The 21,238-nt window shown below is 45.8% G+C and overlaps 4 protein-coding genes across 4 annotated transcripts; 3 read left to right on the top strand and 1 right to left on the bottom strand.

Moving 5' to 3' along the window:
- Window positions 1-1,515: 1,515 nt before the first annotated feature.
- On the top strand, window positions 1,516-2,767 carry DFL_000570 (uncharacterized protein; the record flags this gene model as incomplete). Its single annotated transcript, XM_067634997.1, has 3 exons — window positions 1,516-2,241; window positions 2,327-2,530; window positions 2,594-2,767. The coding sequence occupies 3 exons, from the start codon at window positions 1,516-1,518 to the stop codon at window positions 2,765-2,767; spliced, it is 1,104 nt and encodes a 367-aa protein (XP_067495111.1).
- A 9,449-nt stretch (window positions 2,768-12,216) lies between these two features.
- On the top strand, window positions 12,217-12,991 carry DFL_000569 (uncharacterized protein; the record flags this gene model as incomplete). Its single annotated transcript, XM_067634985.1, has 3 exons — window positions 12,217-12,390; window positions 12,509-12,762; window positions 12,823-12,991. The coding sequence occupies 3 exons, from the start codon at window positions 12,217-12,219 to the stop codon at window positions 12,989-12,991; spliced, it is 597 nt and encodes a 198-aa protein (XP_067495110.1).
- Window positions 12,992-13,900: 909 nt separating this feature from the next.
- Window positions 13,901-15,650, bottom strand: DFL_000568 (uncharacterized protein; the record flags this gene model as incomplete). Its single annotated transcript, XM_067634974.1, has 3 exons — window positions 13,901-13,918; window positions 13,986-15,465; window positions 15,520-15,650. The coding sequence occupies 3 exons, from the start codon at window positions 15,648-15,650 to the stop codon at window positions 13,901-13,903; spliced, it is 1,629 nt and encodes a 542-aa protein (XP_067495109.1).
- Window positions 15,651-17,593: 1,943 nt separating this feature from the next.
- Window positions 17,594-20,888, top strand: DFL_000567 (uncharacterized protein; the record flags this gene model as incomplete). Its single annotated transcript, XM_067634963.1, has 7 exons — window positions 17,594-17,699; window positions 18,080-18,213; window positions 18,288-18,413; window positions 18,469-19,158; window positions 19,206-19,392; window positions 19,443-20,749; window positions 20,823-20,888. 7 exons carry the CDS (start codon window positions 17,594-17,596, stop codon window positions 20,886-20,888), a joined length of 2,616 nt encoding a protein of 871 aa, XP_067495108.1.
- Between the last annotated feature and the right edge of the window lie 350 nt (window positions 20,889-21,238).

Genomic DNA, 21,238 nt, shown 5'->3' with positions numbered 1-21,238 from the left:
TTGGCCTTTCTAGCGAAAGAAGACCGTTCGAATTCCATTGCCTTTAGCTTTACTCCTCGGACAAAGTCGAGGCCACAGGATATCAAGAACCCTGCTTGTTGGAATGTATCGTTAAACCCCACCCCCACCGATAATAGAGTTAGCAGATTCTGTTCATCGGGGTCCACTAGGCTGCTGGACTATGCGGCACTAATTAGCTAATTATATTCCGTTTTCGTGTAGTTAAAGCGATCAAGTGTTCTCGAAAGTGGGAGTTTGGAATAGTCTTCCCATTTCGAACCTGCAAGTTTCAGTTTACCTACCACGAATGGTAGTAGCAAGGGGTATCGACAAAGCTTCATCGCTTTAGGCTTAGTCAATAGGGCCAATTCTTTCTGGGTCGCGTGCGCAGGACACCTATTCTCAGCCGCGAATAACCTTGAGTTTAATAAGCATTTTTTTCTACCCCACCAGTCATGGCTTCAGAATCATGTCGCTCAGGTCCGATGAACTGCTTGCCAGAAACACCAAAATGCGTACAATTAGCCTTATAGCACCCCACGTTTAGTCAAGTGGCATCTCTACAACGTACGCTTCTCTACGATGGGAATACGCCTGTGTGACGCCATTAAGGGAATCACTTACGGCACAGTATTTCGGTTACCGCGGTATACTGAATTTTAAGTGGCAAGTCATTCACGAGATTAGGAATCATTGATGAGATCACTGAGCAATAGTAATGGCATTTCAAAAGACGCCATCAACTATCAACTATCGACAGCCACGTTTTAGGTTGGATATGCTGAACACGTTGATCGGATGATTTTGGGGTAAATACAAGGCCCAACCGATTGGATACCCTTCCCCTCCCATGGCCTTAATGAGGAGAAATATTGCTTCAACTGATGCACAGCTGCATTACTATATGTGTCGTCGCGTAATCCCACGAAAGCATCAGGCAAGTAAGCAAGGGCCGCCCAGTCTAGAACTGAGCCCTGGGGTATTGCCCGTGCCCTCGTCCCACTTGTCACCTTCGGTTCGGGAGAACCGAATTAAATTTATAAATAATATTGCTTGCTTGGGAATACCTGGGAAACTTTCCGCAGATGAGGCGGTGGCGCTCGAAAACCCCGTAGGCATACAGCGATAGGAAGCAAATTTGCATCTTTTGGGGAGCTCGAGTTTTCCTGATCGAGTCGAACCAGGCCCCACATCTGCGCACCGTCCCCGGTCGAACTTGCAGTACTTAAACGTGGGACGATACTTTCTACCGTTTTCGTTGCTTCAAACACAACGGCGCATATAAAATAGTCCCGAAATATCCCTCCTAAATTCCATAAAATCTCGTGCCAGATCATACAAAATGTCAAGATAGATTTCTGCAATGAAAAATAATTTTTAAATGGTTTGAAAAGGGCGACGTAGTTTCTCACCGTTTGTTGCACTTTGACAGGGCTTACAAATCATTGCGACATACCTGCATCCAGCACGCCATATTGCTCCAATCTTCTCCCTGCCATTTCATCAATATCAGACATGAAGGAAGGGAACCAACCACTATTGTCGTTGACAATAGCTGGCGTTTCCAGTCCTAATGCAAGCTCCATCGGTTCTCCACCTTCGACTTATCCTGCGCCTGCGCCGCTTTCGGATTTCCTCGAACGAGTGTTCGAATCACCGTATCCGACTGCGCAAGGAATATCCAGCTATCTTGATATCGAGGACATAATCAATCTCCGAAATACCTGCAAATTACATCAGGCAAATATCCAAGATAAGGGCAGATGGGCCTGGCTGCTCAATCGCCTATCAACCCGCCAAGTCGACTACCCTAATCCTGATCCCAGAATACGAAGATTATCATTAGGCGTACCTCCGAGTTCGCGGGAAGGGTATGTTGGGGGCCGAGAATTCGTTATTATCGATGTATCAGCTGGAGACCGCGATTTCCTGAAACTGAATTCGAGATTGTACAACATCGGCGCGTTCGAAACCCTTACCTCCTTAATCCTAGACGGCACAAACATCGACGCTGGTGATGTAGGCCACCTTCTCAGAAAACTCCAAAATATTACCACTTTATCCCTTCGACACTGCTGGAACGTCAATCTCCAGCTTCTTTACAAGCTCTTCAAAAAGACATCGGAAGCCCACATAGAAGAAGTCAACTACTTCAATGGCATAAATCAGGAACGCAGCAAATCGAAATGCCCGGCAGAGCAGATTCACAAACTAAGAATATGGGACATAGATGGAATTCAGGTACTACTCGATGAAAGTCCAGAGAACGGACACCGGCTAGTTAGCCAAATTGGCGTTCAATTCTTTATCAGGAATTTCGAGACAGATGTTGGGAAATGCGAAAGCACTCATCATTCGATATTTATGCTATGCGTTAGAGAAAGGGTACAGTGTGGTAGTTGCAAAAAAAACTTACAGATCGAGATCTGTCCGAAGTGCCGATTCGAGTCGTCGTGTGAGATTTGCGAGACCTATCTCTGCCCGGATTGTGTCAAAGAAAGTAACAAGACCTCGAAATCTCAACATCCAAGTAGGTCACCCAAATCTTAATATTATTTCCCAGCCAAAGAAACAAGCGCTAACAAAATTCTAGCACCTTCAACTCCGGCCCGGATCCCATCTGAATTCGCAACTACCTTATGTCGAACTTCACAATGCAAATGGCATGATAACCGGCATTACAACCATCCAGAGTGCCTTAAACTCGAAACCGAAAAGTGTCTTTATTGCTCTCGGCATATATGCCTACTACAGCGACGAGCGATGAACAAATCCTTCAACTGCGAAGCCTGCAAAAAGTTTTCCTGTGGCTGTCGGCAATTGCAACATTGCAGCAGATGTCAGGGCTATATGTGCGACGATTGCCTATCACATCATGGAAACGGATGTCAATGGCAAAAAGGATGACATATATGCAGCCTTATGGATAAGAGAGCGTGTATTTAATAGAAGTCATTAGCGTGGCGCTAGCCAGAAAAAGCATACCAATATTACACATGCAGTTGATATTGATTTGCCTACAGCATAATACCGTCGTGGGACAAAGGAAATACGGGTCAGAATAGGGAACAGGGAGCCATAAAGCCCACCAACATTTCTATCCTCGAATTCTATATATGCTTTTTCTTTCAGGGACCTCAGAATAGATCTATATATATAAGTATACACCCCGAGACCCAGGCAGTAGCACCGATATGATATACTCCGAGCACTAGTATGGGCTAAACCGGTTACGATTCCACGGGGTGGACCGTTTACGAGGCGACTGTGGACTAGACTGGTTACGAGATGATTGTGGGCCGGACTGGTTAAAAAACGACTGGTTAAGAAACGACTGGTTACGAGACGACTGTGGGCTGGGCTGGTTAAAAAACGACTGTGCATGTGGGCTAGGCTCATTGCGAAACGACTGCGGCTCGGGCTCATTACTAGACGACGACTATGAGCCAGACTATGAGTTAGACTGGTTACTTGATGACTCTAAGCTAGGCTCATTACGAGATGCCTGTGGGTTGAGTTCAAGCTCAGCGTCTGAGATCAACAGCGACTCCAAAAGCCTGTTATATGACCACTTAGGATCCTCTTTGTCGCAAATGCAGACTACTTCTTCGACTTCTGCAGCTTTGCGGCATTGGCAACAATAGTACGCTGTTGTTTTGTAGGTATCCCGATCTAAATTTTTGCACTTGAAAAAGTAATTCGGGTCATCGTCCTTGCAAGTCACCCACCCATAGAATCTGGTAGTATTGCAACCAAGGCACTCTTTTATCCTCTGCTTACACATGACTAAAATGATCTCTTTGTGTCATGGGGATCCTTTTTGATTGAAAAGATTTGTAATCTAGGAAATTTGGGAGTCGACTTTGGATCAATACCGGGCGAAGGTTTTTTTGAATTTGTGAGGTCCATTGATCGGACAAAAAGCCACGATGGATTAAATAACTTTGTTGCATCATGAGCTCTGGACTTTGAGCCATAATTCACAAGGATATGGCTCTCATCCGACGGCGAAATGTTATTCCAAACACGAACCTGCCCCAATAATTGTCGAAAATGAGGTGTATGTTTCGGGTCCGACGATTTATTTTGAGAACATCCCAAGTTCGCAGGTTAGAGTTCGAAGAGCATGTGTATCGCACGATTAGTATGGGCTGATGCAACGATTGATCCATGAGGTATGTAATAGACCGTCGTCGTCGTCGTCGTCGTCGTTTCCCGGTTGGTTGCTCGCGATAGTGGCCTAGAGTGCAGACATGTAGAATCTTGATAACCTTCATGTCGATTCTAGATTAATATCGCAATTCTATGCCTTATAATGACATGTTATTCCAAGAGATGTGATAGTTATGCACATTGACTGTTGGTTCAATGTCGCGCATGGCCGGAACTCTGTAGACTTTTTTTGAAACGTTGAAGTAAAATCTATTTCTGCCCGGCTTTATGAAATCTTCGTCTGACTTAGTGTAAATATTCGAAGAAAGTCCGAGGGCTAATCGTGTCGAGGTATGCTCCGTCCAGAACGGTGCTTTGGCGTCATCCGTCGGTCGCGTAGGCAGTCTTCTCGTCGATATCGCATGTCGACAGAATTGTTTTCCCCGGATTTTCCCCCAGGCTCTCGATCGAGTCCCCCTCGTCGCGAAATTCGATTTTATAGTACTCGGAGGCTATCGTTTGGAATTTTCGAAATCGAACAGGGTCGTTGGAATAAACTGCCGTGAACCGTGCTTCTAATAGGGGATGGAAAACTTTTGCGGAGTGGCCTCAACAGTACTAGTAATATACGCCTTACTTGGGGTGAAGAGATGACGTGATATGGGGAAATATTTCGAAATTCCGACGCCTAGCGGTCATTGAGATATTGTAGATACGATGATAGAGTAGGACAATTTAGTCACTATAAAGAATATTTCGAGAGTTTTCCACAGTTGTGGGATAGTATACCCTTCATGAGGCCTCGAGGATTGGGAACCGCCAAGTGGCAGGTTTGAAATGTTGACAAGACAATTTCTCCTCTTTGGGACCACTACCGCTCATTGATATTCTTATTTTCACGTCCAGAAGATCAATTCAACAGTACGAACGTCTTCGAGGACTTCAAGATCCATATCGGCAGTCAAGTTTCCAGATCAGAGGGTCCTTCTAACACTCGAACTAGCTACGGCCAAAAGGAAGTTACCTCGGTCCGTATCGTAACCCCCATACCTAGAGCATCAAGCACCCGTCGAGAATGATTCCATCCCGAACTTCTGCAGGGTAAACTGAGGTGGGGTGTTACACAGCTTCGTAAGCACGGTTTGAGGGATTTCCGTCTACGAGATATACGGTCCTCCCCGAGTATAACCTAAACCTCGGGAAATTTAGGATCGTATAGATGAGCATTTCCACGGGCACCCCCGTGAGATGAAGCGGGGAAGAGATACAAATGAGATACATAACCCCCACAATGAAAAGTTTTTATCCTCGGTATCAAGGCAGCAGGAAAGCATCAACATCAACGTCACCTTCTTGTCAACTTTTCTTTCCCTTCATGCAATGTAATGCAAAACTCCCCACGCGTGGGGTTTCACTAGGACGATATAATTCTTCTTAGTATCTCATAATATACTTTTGTTCTTTTTTCGCAATTGATTCGCACTACAATGCGTGCATGATGCATGTATCCCCTCAATGCCTAAATACTCGGATATGCGATGCGGCTTTTCCCGAAACAGCAACAGCTGTCGCATAGTTCGAGGCCGTGTAACGGCCTAAGTTTTACCCTTTCTTTTGCTCTTATAGATTTCCTTGTATTTCGGAGGTTTACTGATCTTATCTTATAATTAAACGAAGCCCTAACCCCCGAAAAATAAGGGCCCAAGGCTTAGGGACAAGACTGGACTATAAGGGGCAGCGTAAAGTAATTACGGGTAAAGCAAACTTTATATATAAACATAGACTTACCTGTGCGATCTGAAAGTTTCAATCCAGGATATCTTTATTAGTATATTATTTCCATCTAACGAAATCATATAGCTTCATCATCCAAGAATACTCAAAATCCGTACGTAACTAGCTTCATTACCTCCAGATTTGAGAATATTAACTTGCAACTGTCCGTATGTTAATCTAGGCCGAATATATATCCTAGGCTTGATCTGGTCCCATGGTTGGATATGCGCCTAGCTGCCTCGCAAACTAAAAATACTTGGCCCACGACGAAACAAGTTTATTAATTATAGCGCTAATATTTATCCTTGACTCTTCAAACGTTCGTATATAGATTTAGAAATTAGTCATCATAGCACGCACGGAGCAGCACTCGAATATCTTTAAACCTGCTCTAAATTCCAAAGTCCCCGAGTTTCCCCCGCAAGTCCATATACTCAAACCATACGAATTAATCTAACTAACCCCAACCCAGAGGAGACCACTCAGTTGTAGCCTCGCCAGACCCTAGATCGAGATCATCACCATCAGCTGCAGGATCACAATTATCACAGCCTGTATCCCCACAGCCCGAACTAGGAGTCTGTTGGACGTTAGAAAGAAGAGACCCTGGCGGACGCCATTCACGACAGCAAGCGGGACACTTAATATACCATGACCGTTCGGAGTACCATCCCAAGCAGGCACCGAATGGATTTGCGTTCTTCCCAGGACAGTAACTTATTTCGACGACACCGAAGTATTTGCAGTAAAAGCACTTTTTGACCTTTCGGGTACACATTGTAGAGTAGATCGTCGATTGGATTTAGAGGTGTCAAGCATTATATTAGAGGTGTGGGTATAGATTAAATGTCGTCCATGGTCTGGTTTGGATATTTGGAGGGATCGATTGAATTCAAGGTTAAATTCTTGAGATCTAGGTCCAAGTGATATGTCAGATATGAGCCTTTTTTTTCCAGGGTAATGCGATAAATTTTAATCCGGAAACTCGACATCTTTCTGAGACAGTCTAGCATGGGGTATCGCATGCACGCGATATCTGCAAAAAGAACTTGTCTCGTACCCAGACCTAGTCGAAAAAGAACCCTCAAATAGATGAATTCGAAACTACCGACACAAAATATTAAATAGTCTGAAGGATAGAAACCTAAAACGATATTACATATTCCCGTATAAGCGACAAAGGAGCTCTAACAAAAACTGACAAACCGATTTTACAATCGGGAGGGACCAAAAAAGAGTAAAGAAGAAGAGGGTAGTAAAGAGCAAGTAAGAAAGAAGATACCGATAGGAAGAGTATGGAAGATATCGGAGAGAAACGATTTCCATGTCATAGATCCCGCCGAAGAAAACAATATATCGATGTTGCAATTGGCTCGTAAATTAGAAACCCCCGCCATCTGCCACGCGAAAAAATAATAGCAACCGACATCATGCTTGAACGCTATTTTGGCTGCTTGTTTTCTTTTGATTCTCCGTGGTCAAGCTCCATAGTCCGATAATCAACACAGACGTCATCGTACTCGATACGATCCTTTTTCCCGGGCTTGGGTCGCTTCTTTCTTATCCCCTGACCCTTCCATCTCCCGTTGTCCATAAGGTTTCTCTCTTGCAACTTCGGTGGAGAACTCCCGAATGAAGAAGCCCGCCTGAAAGGTTCGGACCCGATACGACGATGATGATCGACATGTAGTTCAAACCTCCGCTTGGAACGTTCGGACTCAATACGTCGGGGTTTACTTTCAGGACGTAGAAGTTTGTTGAAGAGATCCTTCGCCCTATTTGGCTTTAGTTTTGGATCTGGAGTATATAATGCTGCTATTAGTATATCATCTAGAAGCTGATTCAGAAGATAAAGTATCAAACATGTACCAACCTTGAGAAGCCTCGTTCTTTTCATTGATTTCACAATGTTCGCAACGTTTGTTGTCCAACGAAGAAGGTTTGGCGATGTAGGTCGAATCGCACCGGACTTGTCCTTCTTTTGTGGCCTTTGCGCACCTGCTGAAAACGTCCACGTTGTGGCAGCAACCTGTGCTGGAGACGTATTCGTTGATGGTACACATATCTGTATGTGTCAAGAAACCTGACCTCCAGACTATCCAAAACCAAGGAAACTTTGTAGTTTTAAGTGGTCAATATAAATATGGTTTAATATTGGTGCAATGATGCTTTGGACATGGGCGTTGATACGGTACATACCTTCGATCGTGGTGTTGATAGGGATGTGGTGAGAGATATGGAAGAAAAAGGAAGGGAAGAGATGGTACGACCTTGTTCTAAATAATAATTTTGATTAGAATGCCTACTAGTCTCGACGTTTATATTGCAAGACAAGCCCTAAGTTATGTGCTCTAGTATCGTAGGCAAGAATATCCATCAGCTTCAACGCCTTTATAGATCTATTCCCCCAAGAAAACGCTCAAGAAGTTCAATTTGGTTTTGTGTTCTATCGCTAGGTCAACTCTCTTATACGGGTTTTCTGAGATAGTAGACATCTGGCCTGCTAGATAGGTCTGGATCTACTACTTAGCAAGCGAGTACATTACTAAACCGGTGGATTTATCGTACATATGGGTTTCAGAATCGCAAGCTCCTAGTTCGGTGACAAAATATATACTTTTCTTATATATGCATACTCCCATATCAAACCCCGGTATATATTTCTTCAAATCAATCATAAGATCAATATAAGCCCCGGAAACCGATTCCCTCTTCCCTCAAAAACACAGACAATACCGAATTAGACACCACAATCCCAAGCCATGAGTAATTCCGAACCCCCAAACGAGCCAAAGTTCGCACACTACAGATATCAACGCCTCGATACCGACAGCGCGGAAGGGGCACTCCCGCAATATCACTCCGAAGGAATGTTTATCAATACACCGCCCATCTACGACCCGTTCGATACAACGATCGCTAAGGTTCTCATGTTTCTTCTCTTCACCGGTTTGGTGTTCATTCCGATTCATTACTTTTGAGTATACATAAACCCCTTTTTATTCCATCGGACGGGCCTTATTTTAGCTCTCGGGTTTGCATTTTGAGGTTGTTGTTTTGTTTGAGGGGGTTTATGTGGCATTAAGGGTTTTGGAAAAGTAGAGTGGAAGTTCGGGGATGTTTTGTGTTGAGGGCGTATGTGGATATCCATCGGTATTTTAACAGTTCAAGGAGGGATATTCGAGGTTTCGGCAGAGTGGAAGTAAATTTTTTATGCAGAGCGGGGAGGCTTTTTAAGGTATAAAGGCGGTGACTATAGGGAAGGTAGGGAGTATGATCTCGTCGAGGATTTCGGGACCATTTCTCGGATTGCGTTGACTTTGTGGTATTTACGGATTTGGACGAAGATCTAGTTCGGGTCGCACAAGCTTCGAGTCGAGGGAGGCCTCGACTTCGAGAGGGTGGCTAGCGTGGCGGATAGGTGGAGCAAGCTGACGGCCCGGTTAGAAGGGGGATGCCCTGGTATCTGCTCAAACAGGTGATATTAAGTGACAATGATGATCTCTAGATAAACCGTCAGATAAGGTTGACTTCCAAGCGTGAACACCTTGCCTAGATATCACCATACTCCGGCCTTATGTTCCTAGAGCTAGAGAGTAACAATCTCACAGCCTTATCGAACCCCAAGAATCCATATCCCTTAGCACAGTATACTGAAGAAATAGATTATCAGATTCTCTTAATAAACCTCCTCTGACACCGTCTACAATACCCTTCCACCACAACTTCTTTCACGGGAATATCATCATCAATATCGGTGCCTATGCAGACTATATTTCTACATTTTTGGACGGGGAAGAGGGTGTAGTGGCCGCAGAGGGTGAAGAGGTAGTTTGGTTGGGTGCACATTCGGTTAACCATATGTTATCGATATGACAGAAGTGCGGGTGGAAGCGCATGCGAGGGACGGAGATGGAAAGTCGTCCGCTAGGGTATAATGACGAGATCGAGATGGCGAACCTTGAATATTCGAATTTCTAATTGATGTACTCTAAAAATGTCCTTTGTCGACTCGACTTTTATCATTTTGAATTTAAATACCAACAGGACATGTCGACAGAACAGCCTGCTACATGAAAGGCCAAGCAGTTTGTTTTATATTTATCGGCAAACACTGAGAATTCATGAAAAGCATTCTTGTAACAGAACGAACAAACGAACAAAGAGATGGTAACTCTGGCGTATACCTAGGTATATATTAATATCTGATATCGCTAAACCGTTTTTTCGTTCAGAATACGCCGACAGGTCGAGTCGAAGTAACCGCATTTCGATACTTCGAGCCCAAAGAATCCGATTTTGCGACACGCCAACGTCCAACGCGCTGCCAGCATACGCTCGCTTCCAGAAACGAAAAGGGAACCCTCGGAATTCGGTTCCTGAATCGACCGGCAGTTGCATCGCCGCATCAACTCGAACGATCCGTTAAATCACTATATCCCACAGGTTCAATAGATCAGAGAAAATCCCTTCAACAATGCGACAGCACAGCCTCACATCATAATCTATATTCCCATACCCAATACCACACGCCATTCTCCCCAAACAGTCAAAACCTCCCGGTCTCGCCAAGACAACAAAACACAAGGGTACAGTTCCTGAAATCCCTGGGATTTTGTGGCCGGGTTTAACAGTTGTGTTTCTATTTAAAGACAAAAGGAGACCCCACCAAAAACTAGGTGGGTTTTTGGTCTTGGCGGGTGGTACTGGGATCTGAGAAGCTATAATTATTTTGCTTTCGGGGTTTTTGCACAGCCCTGAGCTTTGATAGCTCTCTGCCTCTTACCTTTCTATTTCTCTGACACTCACTTTGGAAGCTTGCTTGTGGGTTGAGGAGTGGAGATGTATGGGATGTATGGGATGATCTTTAACTGAGGATGAGGTGTGAATAGACTCTGTGGGTAGAGTATTTTGGTATGAAAAGTCCAAGGGTTCTTGAGATCTTCGTATGACCCTTGGATGGATTCAATTGCCGGTTTACCTTGCATTCTACTCACCGGACTGCTGGTGGATACACCAGCTCACCCGCATTGTCAGTACCATATGCACATTATATTGAAGATGGTTCAGTCTGGGCATTGAGGCTGAAAAGTAATAATCCCACCATAACGTCAAGCTACCTTCACCAAAAAGAGGTGAGCTTATTCTCAAACTGGAGCTTTTCCTCATGAAAAAAACGCGCCGAGAAATCTCATCAACTCGATACGATTTAGCTGCTTGTCAGCCGTTTCTTTGATGCATTTACTTTGCTTTCTTTGCACGACCGCACGATATACTCGAATTCAAGTTGACCACGAGAGCACAGTCCATTTGAAAAAAAAAACCCCCCGGTGCCTTTGGTTTTGAACGAGTGCAAGATACAGCATAAGACGTTTCGTTTTTCCGCCAAGAGAACCCGGTAGATACAAGTTCTTACAATGCCATTTTGTAGAAATCCACCGAGGTATGCTAGGACCCAAAAGGTACCTACAAGGATTAAGCAGTAGCAAAATTTGGAAGCACAAAAAAGCTCAGCCGCACACTTGGTATCGAACCGATATTTTTTTTGCTTGCTGCGGCTGGGAAGCAAGTGCAGTACCGATTTTAGATATTCCCATTATCAGACCCTACGTGCCTTTTACCTTGCCGAACCAAAAAAGAAAAGGTACCGGTAAGGCTGCTAGAAGGTACGGAGTACAGTGGGCAAGAAATCCTCAGCTCCCACAGAAAAGATTAAAAAAAACTCAAATACCTGTCCACGATCCCATGCGGCTAGAAGCTTGGTTGCAGCTTGTCGGTCGTTCTTCTTTACTACTTTCTGCAAGGTGGATCTGATCTTATTAAAGCTGACAGTTTACAAGTCAGGAAGTAGCCTCGCCTGCCAGCCGCAGTTGAACTTCTCCTCTTCCTTCTCTCCCACTTCCTCCTCCTCTGTTAATAAACTTCAAAATTTCCAATTCCCTTTAGCAGGAGTTTCTCTGGTTTCTCTTTTTACTCTCTCTCCTTTCCTCTCTCTGTGTGTCGGGTTTTTTCCTTTTCCTTTGAATTTGGAGAAAAAGGCGAAGGACCCCAGTGGTTCACGAACCGGAAACGAAAAAAAGTACCCTGCTACCAAGCGTGTAACGCTATCCCTTCAACGCCCCTTTTAAACCTCCCTCCTCCCACATCATCATCATCACCATCACCATCCAACCTACCAACTCGAACGTAGTAACGACTTTCCTTTCCTCTCCTATATATCCTATTTCGCAGCGGATTCAACAGCAGCTTTAAAACTCGACAGGAATCGAAGTGAAAGGAAAAGCGAAAATGCCAAAATACAGAAGCAACCCAACACCCTGGCCGAACGGCGGATACTACTTCCTCCGATTCATCCAGTTCATCTGCTCGATAGGTACCATTGGAACACTCAGTTACTTCGTCTACTACCTCGTTCGTGCGAGATTCGGAATCCCCTATGAGTTTATTATTCTTTATGTTGCTGTGAGTTCCCTCTTTGCCTGGTGGTTGGATTATGACGTCCCCGCGTCCACATCCGTCACAAAAACACCGTCGAAACCCGGAAACCACAACAGAACTAACTGATTAATTTTTTTTAAAGGCCCTCCTCTCCCTGCTCAACATAGTAACAACCGGTGTAGCAAAATGCTGCGGAGCATTAAACGCCAAATTCGCACTAGCATTCGACGTCCTAATCCTCGCCGCATGGACCGTAGCTTTTGCATTACTCCATCGGGCGATGCACGGTCTCATCTTCTCGGATTGTACGGATGGTCATTGGGGTACTGCTGAGGGGAACGGTGTCTACGTTTGCAGACTTTACAAGGCTACTTGGGCTTTCGCTGTTGCTGCTATGTAAGTTCTTCTCATATTACCTAAAGAAGGGGGGCGATTGAGGCTAATCGATGGCGATAGTGCGTTCTACCTCGGTTCCGTCATTTTGGATATTGTGGTTATCAGACGGGTCGGAAATCATAAGTACGTTGTTGCGAACCCGAAGAGCATGCAGCAGACGAAGCAGTATACTCCAAATTATCAGCAGGATACTAGCTACGGAAGCGGTGGATTGCCGTCGCATGGTTAAAGTTTTCATTCCTTTGTTATGAAAAGATGGGATGTTATGAGGGTTGGGAAGTTACACGGAAGTTAAGGTGGGGGTGGGGTGTAAGATGAAGAAGTCGAAGGAGAGGTCGGGAATTAGTTATCATTATCACAAAAAGAAAAACGTGACATCTCACCCATGCGGGGAGGTATTTCGGTTTTTTTTGTTTCTTTTTAGCATATATATTTTTTTCATCTCTGTCAGAAAAACTACAATCTTACACGTGCGTGGGCGTTCGCGTTCTGTTTCTTTGTCTCCATTCCTTTTGTCGTTTTTAGTGTCTTATAGCTAGTCGGTCGGAATGGTCTTTCTCTTTTGTTGATTCTCGATATACATTGTGCGCCGGGGAGGTAAAATGCAATGGTAATGTCTTTTTTCTTCCTCATTTTCGAACAGTCTGCTAGATTTAGCCTCAGCTCCAGCCGCAGGATCATAGAACATCTTGGCACAGCGTCAGAAAGTAAGCATAATCAACAAATTCTATTCATCCAACCCCCCCGTCACCATCAGCAGCTAGGTAGCTATAGTTCGCCACAAAACACCTCACCGCCCGCCATTAATAAGGGTCATATCTAATTCATACATGACAAATTCATAAATACGATCCGTGAACCCCCTCCCTTTCTCCCCTCTTTAAAACATGAAAGAGAAGGAGTCCAATCCCTTCGCCGGAGCCATACGATACCGTACGTACCAAAAGCAAATCAAAGCAAGCAAAAAGCCGGTTTAGTAAACACTGTCTCCTAAATACATGATAAAGGGAAAAAAAGAAGGAGGCTTTAAAAGGTACCCGTGAAAAAAAAGGGGGTCTATACGATGAAGGTGAAAGTTGAGCATGGATAGTCGTACAATGGTGATGAAAGTTGAGCATGGATAGTCGTACAATGGTGATCACTGGAGAAGTGGGTCCTATGAAATATAAAATGTTAGCTCCTAGACGTTCGTTTGTTGCGGAAGACAGGGGAGGGGGACGTACCCGATAATGTTTCTGGCTGTTAGCTTGTTTTTCAAGTTTAGCTTGATACCTTTCTCTCCCTCTCTGTTCAACCGCTCTATCCTTCTTTTCCATCTTCTTCGCCCGTTCTTTGGCGATGTTACTAGCTAGTGCTAATCCTTGGCCGCCGTCGCCTCGGCTGATGAGTGCCGCTTTGTTAGCCCGTCGTTGAGCTCGTGTTAATCTTGTTTCTGTTCCTTCCTCGGTTTCTCCTTCAGCTGCTTCCTCAGCATCCCCGTCTTCGATGGCTAGTGTATTCCGCTCCTGTTCACCGTACGATGGATGATCACGTAGGTTTTGACGATAGTATCTCGCCAGGCTTCGATGACCAACGCTCCGACCGTTACCAAGGTGCATTTCCGTTTCCGTAACGTACACGGCTTGCATATGGTGATGTGGAAGATGGGAGGCATGCGTATGACTATGACTATGAGCGTGGGAATGCCATCCATCTTCCAGGTGGTGAGAACTGCTGGTTCTGTGGTGGGATAGTTTTCGACCCTTACCAGGTACGCCCGATTCTCCTAGTACCGATGCTACCTTTAAGGAACCGATTTCAGCGGAGTCGCAGGAAGAAGCGTCGGAGTCTGTTTCCCAGGATTTGTCGGCAGTTGTTTTGTTCCCCATTTCGTCTTCCCATGTTTCTTCTCCCTCTCCCTCTTCATCATCGTCGGATTCCCATTCGTCTTCATCGTCATCAGGGTTATAAGTCGACCTGAAATCATAGAATTCACCGATTTCCAGCATTTCTGCCTCTGTTTCAAAAGCGATCATACAATGACCTTTATCGCGCATATGGGTTCTTATACCGTCCAATCCACCCTTCGGTTTGTTGCAGTAGAGACATGTATGGCCCACTAGGATCTTTTGGCCGAGGTAGCGGATTAAGCCTTCGAGGTTTACGAGGAAGGGTTGTTCGGGGATGAAGAGACCGTGGAGTTTGGACATATGGGCGAGGTTTTGTTGGAGGGTCGGGGAGGGGTGGGCGCAGAAGAGACATTCGGTTATCGGGAGGGAGGGGAGGCCTTCTTCGTTTTCTTCGTTTTTGTCGGCTTGGGAGTTTGGTTGTCTGGAGGATATGGAGAGGTTGGAGACTAAAGACGAAAGCTCCGCCTTCGCAGCAGCTTCCTCCTCTCTCTGGGTATCAGAAGGAACGGGCGTAGAAGTCCCATCCTCGGTATCATCCATCGAAAAAGTCGAACTCATAACACTCTCCGTCCCATCATTAATAACTCCAGACTTTGTCAAAGCATGAACTCTTTGTTTATGCTTTTGAGAGTTAATATGATTGTTATATGCGTTTTGGGAGTAATAAACTTTCCCGCAGGGTTGGCAGGACTTTTCGAAGCTGGCACGGTCACGGGCTGCTCGGTCGGCGGCTTGCGAGGTTAGAACTTTTTCGGCGAATAGTTCGGAGGTTATGGGAGGTAGCTCTGCTATTCTTCTTTTGAGGTTGTAGCGACTAGACATATATTAGTATACGGTTTGATCCCGATACGATAGGAGAAGAACGTACTGCCAGTCGGTGTGCATGTGGTTTCGCTGGCCTTCGGAGGATTTGAAGGCGACCTGGCAGGTGTTGCAGGTGTAAGGATGGGATGTCGTCGTTGTCGGATGGGGGGTCGGGGAGGCTACTTGTGTCGTCATGGCGATGGAATACGCTGGGTGCTACAAGATACTATTAACGAGGACGTCTGATATCTACAGGTCGACGAATATCCTTGCAGAGGTCGATTAAGAGAATGAGAGGACGGTGAGGAGGATTATCGATAGTTGATGAAGTTGTGGAGTAGGAGGGGTAGATGTTTTATAAAAGCTAAGGGGTGATGGGATGTAGAAATGGGAGCTCGCTGGATTTCAAAAAAAAAAAAAAAAAAAAAAAGGGACGGAAGGTCTACCAGCCGACCAAAGTAACCCGTCTTAATTTTTGTGTGTGTGCTCCCCCAGAAAAAAATTAAATAACCTAAGAGATACTTGGTAATAAGGTAAAAGAAAAGAAAGTTTATAGAAGGGAAAAAGATGGCAAGCTAAATATTAGGTGATGGACTGGCCCAAAGAGGTATGGAGGGCATTGGCAATGAGTAACAGCGGCAAAAGCTTGGTGTTTGGAGGGAATTCGAATCAATATTAATCATACTTCTAGACAAAGTTTCTAGAAAGGCGGATATTTCGGTAACTCTTAAGATCTATTCCGTATACAAGAGTACATTCTACCGAAGGATGTTATGGCATGACTAAGCTCAGGAGGAATAGTCCGGCATGACGTCGAAGCTAAGTTCAGGCCGGCCGAACTGAAGAGAATATATCCGTCTATTTATCCTTATCAATCCGATCTAATCGATTTGATCAGATCGTATCGGATCTAATATAGATTAGATCAGATCTAACAAACTCGCGTGCTTTCAACGGTCCCAGCATATCCCGCCCTGTACATATGCCTCAATGATAATAATAAAATATAGGATTCCTCCGATTCGGCGTCCTTATTTTCTCGTCCGTTATAAGTTTATGCAGGTTCGATACCTGCACTGACCAAGCGCCGCGCACTGGAAGAGAAGAGATAAGGTATGGCGCTTTAGACTTTCGGCTGTGACGTCCCAAAATCCATTAAACACCGCTCTATTCGATAAATTCCATATCGCAGTCGGCAGATAATCGTATGCCCCCTTAACCACGGAGTCCTTGTTCCTGCGTGGATTGGGCAATGGGGAATCATGAATCGGTACTGGTACCAGTTATGGTGTATGTGTACACCATAAGGCAAGGCTGGGCTTTAAGACACAGAACGGAACGGGACAGGGGGCATTGATTTAGTACCTATATGGGAGTAAGAGCGACAGAGAGAGTGACGAGGAGAGAGGGACGGATGTGACTGGTTGATATTTAACTGAGCTGGGTTGCACCTGCAACTAGCTGGAGTCGGACCTGGCGAAGCTGGATAGATATACCTCCTACTCTACTTACATAAGTCTGTATTACCGTTGAAGTCTGAAATAACCATCACCAGTTCCTCCTCCTCCTCCTTCTTGGTATTTTGTATTATCGCAGTAGTGGTGTGAGTCAGTAGCAGTTGAGATCGAATTCTAGTGAGAATGTGCACGGGTCCGGGTGTCGAGCCCTTCTTTAGCTCTCTTAGCCCTTCCTCTTCCTCACCTCGATCAACAACCTCAACCTCAACCTCAACCTCATATTCATCATCATACACAACATCAACAGCTTCAACATCACCATCGTCGGTATCATCGATATCACTCCGGTACGCAGGTAGCCGGCTATTCTCGCCCAAGTCGGACAGACCCAGACTCAAATCCAATCATGTCCATTCCCATTCGCTGTCATACGACACTAGCCGTAATAACGATGGCAATGCCAATAGCAACAATAATGCCTCTCTCCTGACCTCTTCCACATCTCCATCAACCTTTCCGACTACTTCCACATCGACATCTCCGCGATCCTCCCTCCAATCCTCTATCTCCTCCGTACGGTCATCCGTAATACCTATTCCTTCAAAAGAGAAATACCGTTCTCAGTTGTCGTTCTCTCATGATACCCGCGAATCGTCAGCCTCGTCCGTACGCACGGGCAGCATGACAGCCTCCATGCAGACATCTTTCTCCTCGTCGCTGCCGATTCCCTTTTCCTCAAAGTGGTCCTCGCCGCCCAGTCGTTCCTCCACGCCTCTCCTCCGTTCCGGTTAGTTAGTTACTTTTTATATATTATTCCCTCATAGCACCCTTCAAAGCTCAGTACTGTCCCCTTACCGTACATATGTTCCGTCGAATATACCTCAATTCCGTCATCAAGATCGAAGTCTGCAAGATCAGATGAAAAGCTTTATTAAAAGCCGGTCGGAGGATTGCATGATAACGCCATTTCACGCCTCACTTTCCCCATTGCTTAGCCGAATCCCCTAATTGGTGTCTTGTGACTATCCCCCAACACCATCTATCTTTAAGCTCTTCTTTCAACTTTTCCCGTGCAATGCAGATGTACTGCACCTTTTCTGTATCTGTGGAAGACGAAAAAGATGTGGAACCACTCGGACCTTCGCTTGCTAAACTCTAGCCCCACAGCTTCCGCCTCAGTCGCCGTCGTCGATACCAATGAACAAACTCCCCTCCATCGCGTTCACTGTGGCGGTAGCGTCCTCGCTATCGCCGTGTCGTCTGACCACATCTATGCCGGCACCCAGGGCGGCGAGATCATGGTATGCATACCCATACCCCTGAAAATATCTTGGCATTCCACATCGCATTACTCATCACACATTTTAATTCGCAGGTCTTCTCCCTCGACACATACGATCACGTACGAGATCTGAAAGGTCACTCCGGCTGTATCCTCGCTTTGGTCCTCTCCCAAGACGAAAGTCTGCTCGTTAGTAGCGCCGGCGACGCGATCATCAATGTAATTTTCCCCACTACAACCCTGCGGTTCATATTCTTAATAATAATACGGATAGATCTGGCGAACGAAAACATTCGAGAACGTCCATCGCATATACTCCACCTTCGACATCGGCGACATCTTCTGCGTCGCCTACTCCTCCAAACTCTCCTCCCTCTATCTCGGCGCCCAGAACACCTCCATCCAATGGTACGACTTCCGATCGACCGACAAAAGACCCCGGGCATCCTTAAAATCCCATCCCTCGAGACGCTCCCACCGATTCTTCGATTCCCTCGGACCTGGTGGATCGGCGACTCCCCAACCGCCCGTCGACTCCTCGGATGTCCTCGAATCTTGCAATGAATCGCAATTAGTCGAGATCGATCCGTTGAATATTGTTCAATACGCTCACTTCGGATATGTATACTGCATGCTCCTTCTGCAATCCTTCACCAAGGAAGGCGAGGAAATCTTGGTGTCGGGTGGTGGCGACGGGTCCATAAAGATATGGGAAATCGATTCGGAAACATCAGCCATAAAGCCTGAAAACTCAAAAACACTGTCTTCAGGCGACTCGGGTGTGTTGTGCATGGCTACCAGGGACCAATTCTTGTACTGTGGTTTGACGGACGGGGAGATCAGTATCTGGGATTTGGATGGCCAGGCGTTAATACGAAGCATCAAGGGACATCAAGATGATGTCTTGACAATGACCGTCAGAGACAACTGCATCTGGAGCGGGGGTGCCAGTGGATACGTCAGGGTAAGCACCCTCTCGCCCCTTTTTATGGAACCTCCTAACGATGGTAGAAATGGAGCCAACGCTTCGAATTACTAGGGCGATGGAAGGCACATGATGGCCTAATCCTCGCATCCGACCTCAAATCAGTCAAGGGTAGAGATTTGTATCTCTCTGGTGGTAACGACGACTGCATATCCGTATGGGACGTCTCTTGTCATGAAGATGACCTCCCGTCCGCCTACAGAACTACCGAAGGTGAGGTCACACCGACCCTTTGTTTCTTGAATCATCGCTAACAGTTTTAGACGAACTTCTGTCTACTTTGCGAAAGCTGGTCAGCTACCGCACTGTCGCTAACGACCCCAAGTTCAGCGAGGACTGTCGCCAAGGTGCCTCCCTCCTTAAATCCATCTTTCGCCAATTTGGCGCCCAGTCCTTCCTCATCCCCACCGACAACCGCAACCCCATAGTCTTCGGTCGCTTCACAACCCCGGAAACCCCCGGCGTGGAATCCGATAAACCGACAATTCTCTTCTACGGCCACTATGACGTCATCTCCGCTGGCGAGGAAACTGCCAACAATCAATGGGTTACAGAGCCCTTCGAAATGACGGGGATGAACTCGTACTTGTACGGCCGAGGCGTATCCGACAACAAAGGCCCGGTTCTAGCTGCTATCTTCGCCGCCGGTGAACTGGCCCAAAACAACCTGTTGACCTGCAACATCGTCTTCCTAATCGAAGGCGAAGAAGAAGCCGGAAGTCGTGGCTTCAAAGAAGCGGTCAAAAAATACAAAGACTTCATCGGCCCGATCGATTGGATCCTCCTCGCGAACAGTTACTGGCTGGACGACGAAGCTCCCTGCGTAACCTACGGCCTTCGCGGTGTTGTCCATGCCAGTGTTGAAATCCAATCCGACAGACCAGACCTCCACAGCGGCGTAGACGGCAGTCGCGAAAGTCGGGAACCAGTGATCGATATGGTGAACCTTCTCGCAAAGCTTACTAGCGACGGAGGAAAGATCATGATACCGGGCTTTCACGAAATGGTCCGGGCGATTACTCCGGCTGAAGAGGCGATGTACACCGAGATTGAGAACGAATTTTCGGCAAGGCTGTTCAGAGGGTCTATTCCTTCGGGTCGGTTGAAAGAGCATTTGATGTCGAGGTGGCGGTATCCCTCGCTCACGATCCATAGAGTCAACGTCTCCGGTCCTACAAACGCAACCATCATACCTCGTTCTGCATCCGCTGCTATCTCCTTACGCATAGTACCCGACCAAAAACTATCAACAGTCACCGAAAACCTAACATCATTCCTCTACAACCAATTCTCGGCATTTTCTTCCCCCAATCAACTCAAGATCAGTATTGACCATGTATCAGAATGGTGGCTTGGCGATCCCCTCAACAAGGCGTTTAGGACTTTGGCAAAAGTTGTGGAAGAGGTATGGGAGAAGAAACCGTTGTTTATTAGGGAAGGAGGGAGTATTCCAGCGGTTAGGTTTTTGGAGATGGAGTTTGGAGCCAGTGCGGCGCATTTACCGTGTGGGCAGGCGAGTGATGCGGCGCATTTAGATAATGAACGGATGAGGGTTGCGAATTTGTACAAGGTATGGTTTTATCTATCCACCTAGATCTGCGATTTTTTAAGAAGATGAAGCTAATTGGTTCTTGAATAAATAGAGTAAGACGATCATGAAAAAAGTGTTTAGAGAGTTGCCGTTGGATGATGATGAGGTTGATGCTTAATGCGGGTTCGGCTAGGGGGGTGTATTATGCGACTATTTAAGTGCTTATATAGACTTGCCTTTGTTTTAGCATTTGCGACTTCTTTTGATGGTTTAGATTTATTAACGAATGTTATGGGACGGGAGATTGGGTCAATAAATTTTATCGTTGATTTCTTTAGGGTTTGGTTTTCAAAAACACATTTACCACCAACGGTTGGGCTTGCTGTCTCTGCATGACTGGACCTTAATTATAAGGATAGATGTAAATCGGATCATGTTAGCCAAATTGTGTATAAATCAGAATTTTGGCCTCGACCAATAGCTGGAGTAGAGCTGCGGTATCCAAAATACTACACAACGCATAAAGTC

This window comes from Arthrobotrys flagrans, assembly GCF_004000055.1.
Source record: "Arthrobotrys flagrans strain CBS H-5679 chromosome Unknown unitig_15, whole genome shotgun sequence".
Classification (NCBI taxonomy): Eukaryota; Fungi; Ascomycota; class Orbiliomycetes; order Orbiliales; family Orbiliaceae; genus Arthrobotrys; species Arthrobotrys flagrans.
The sequence above is the reverse complement of the archived record's forward strand: the minus strand, read 5'-3'. Positions and strand labels throughout refer to the sequence as shown.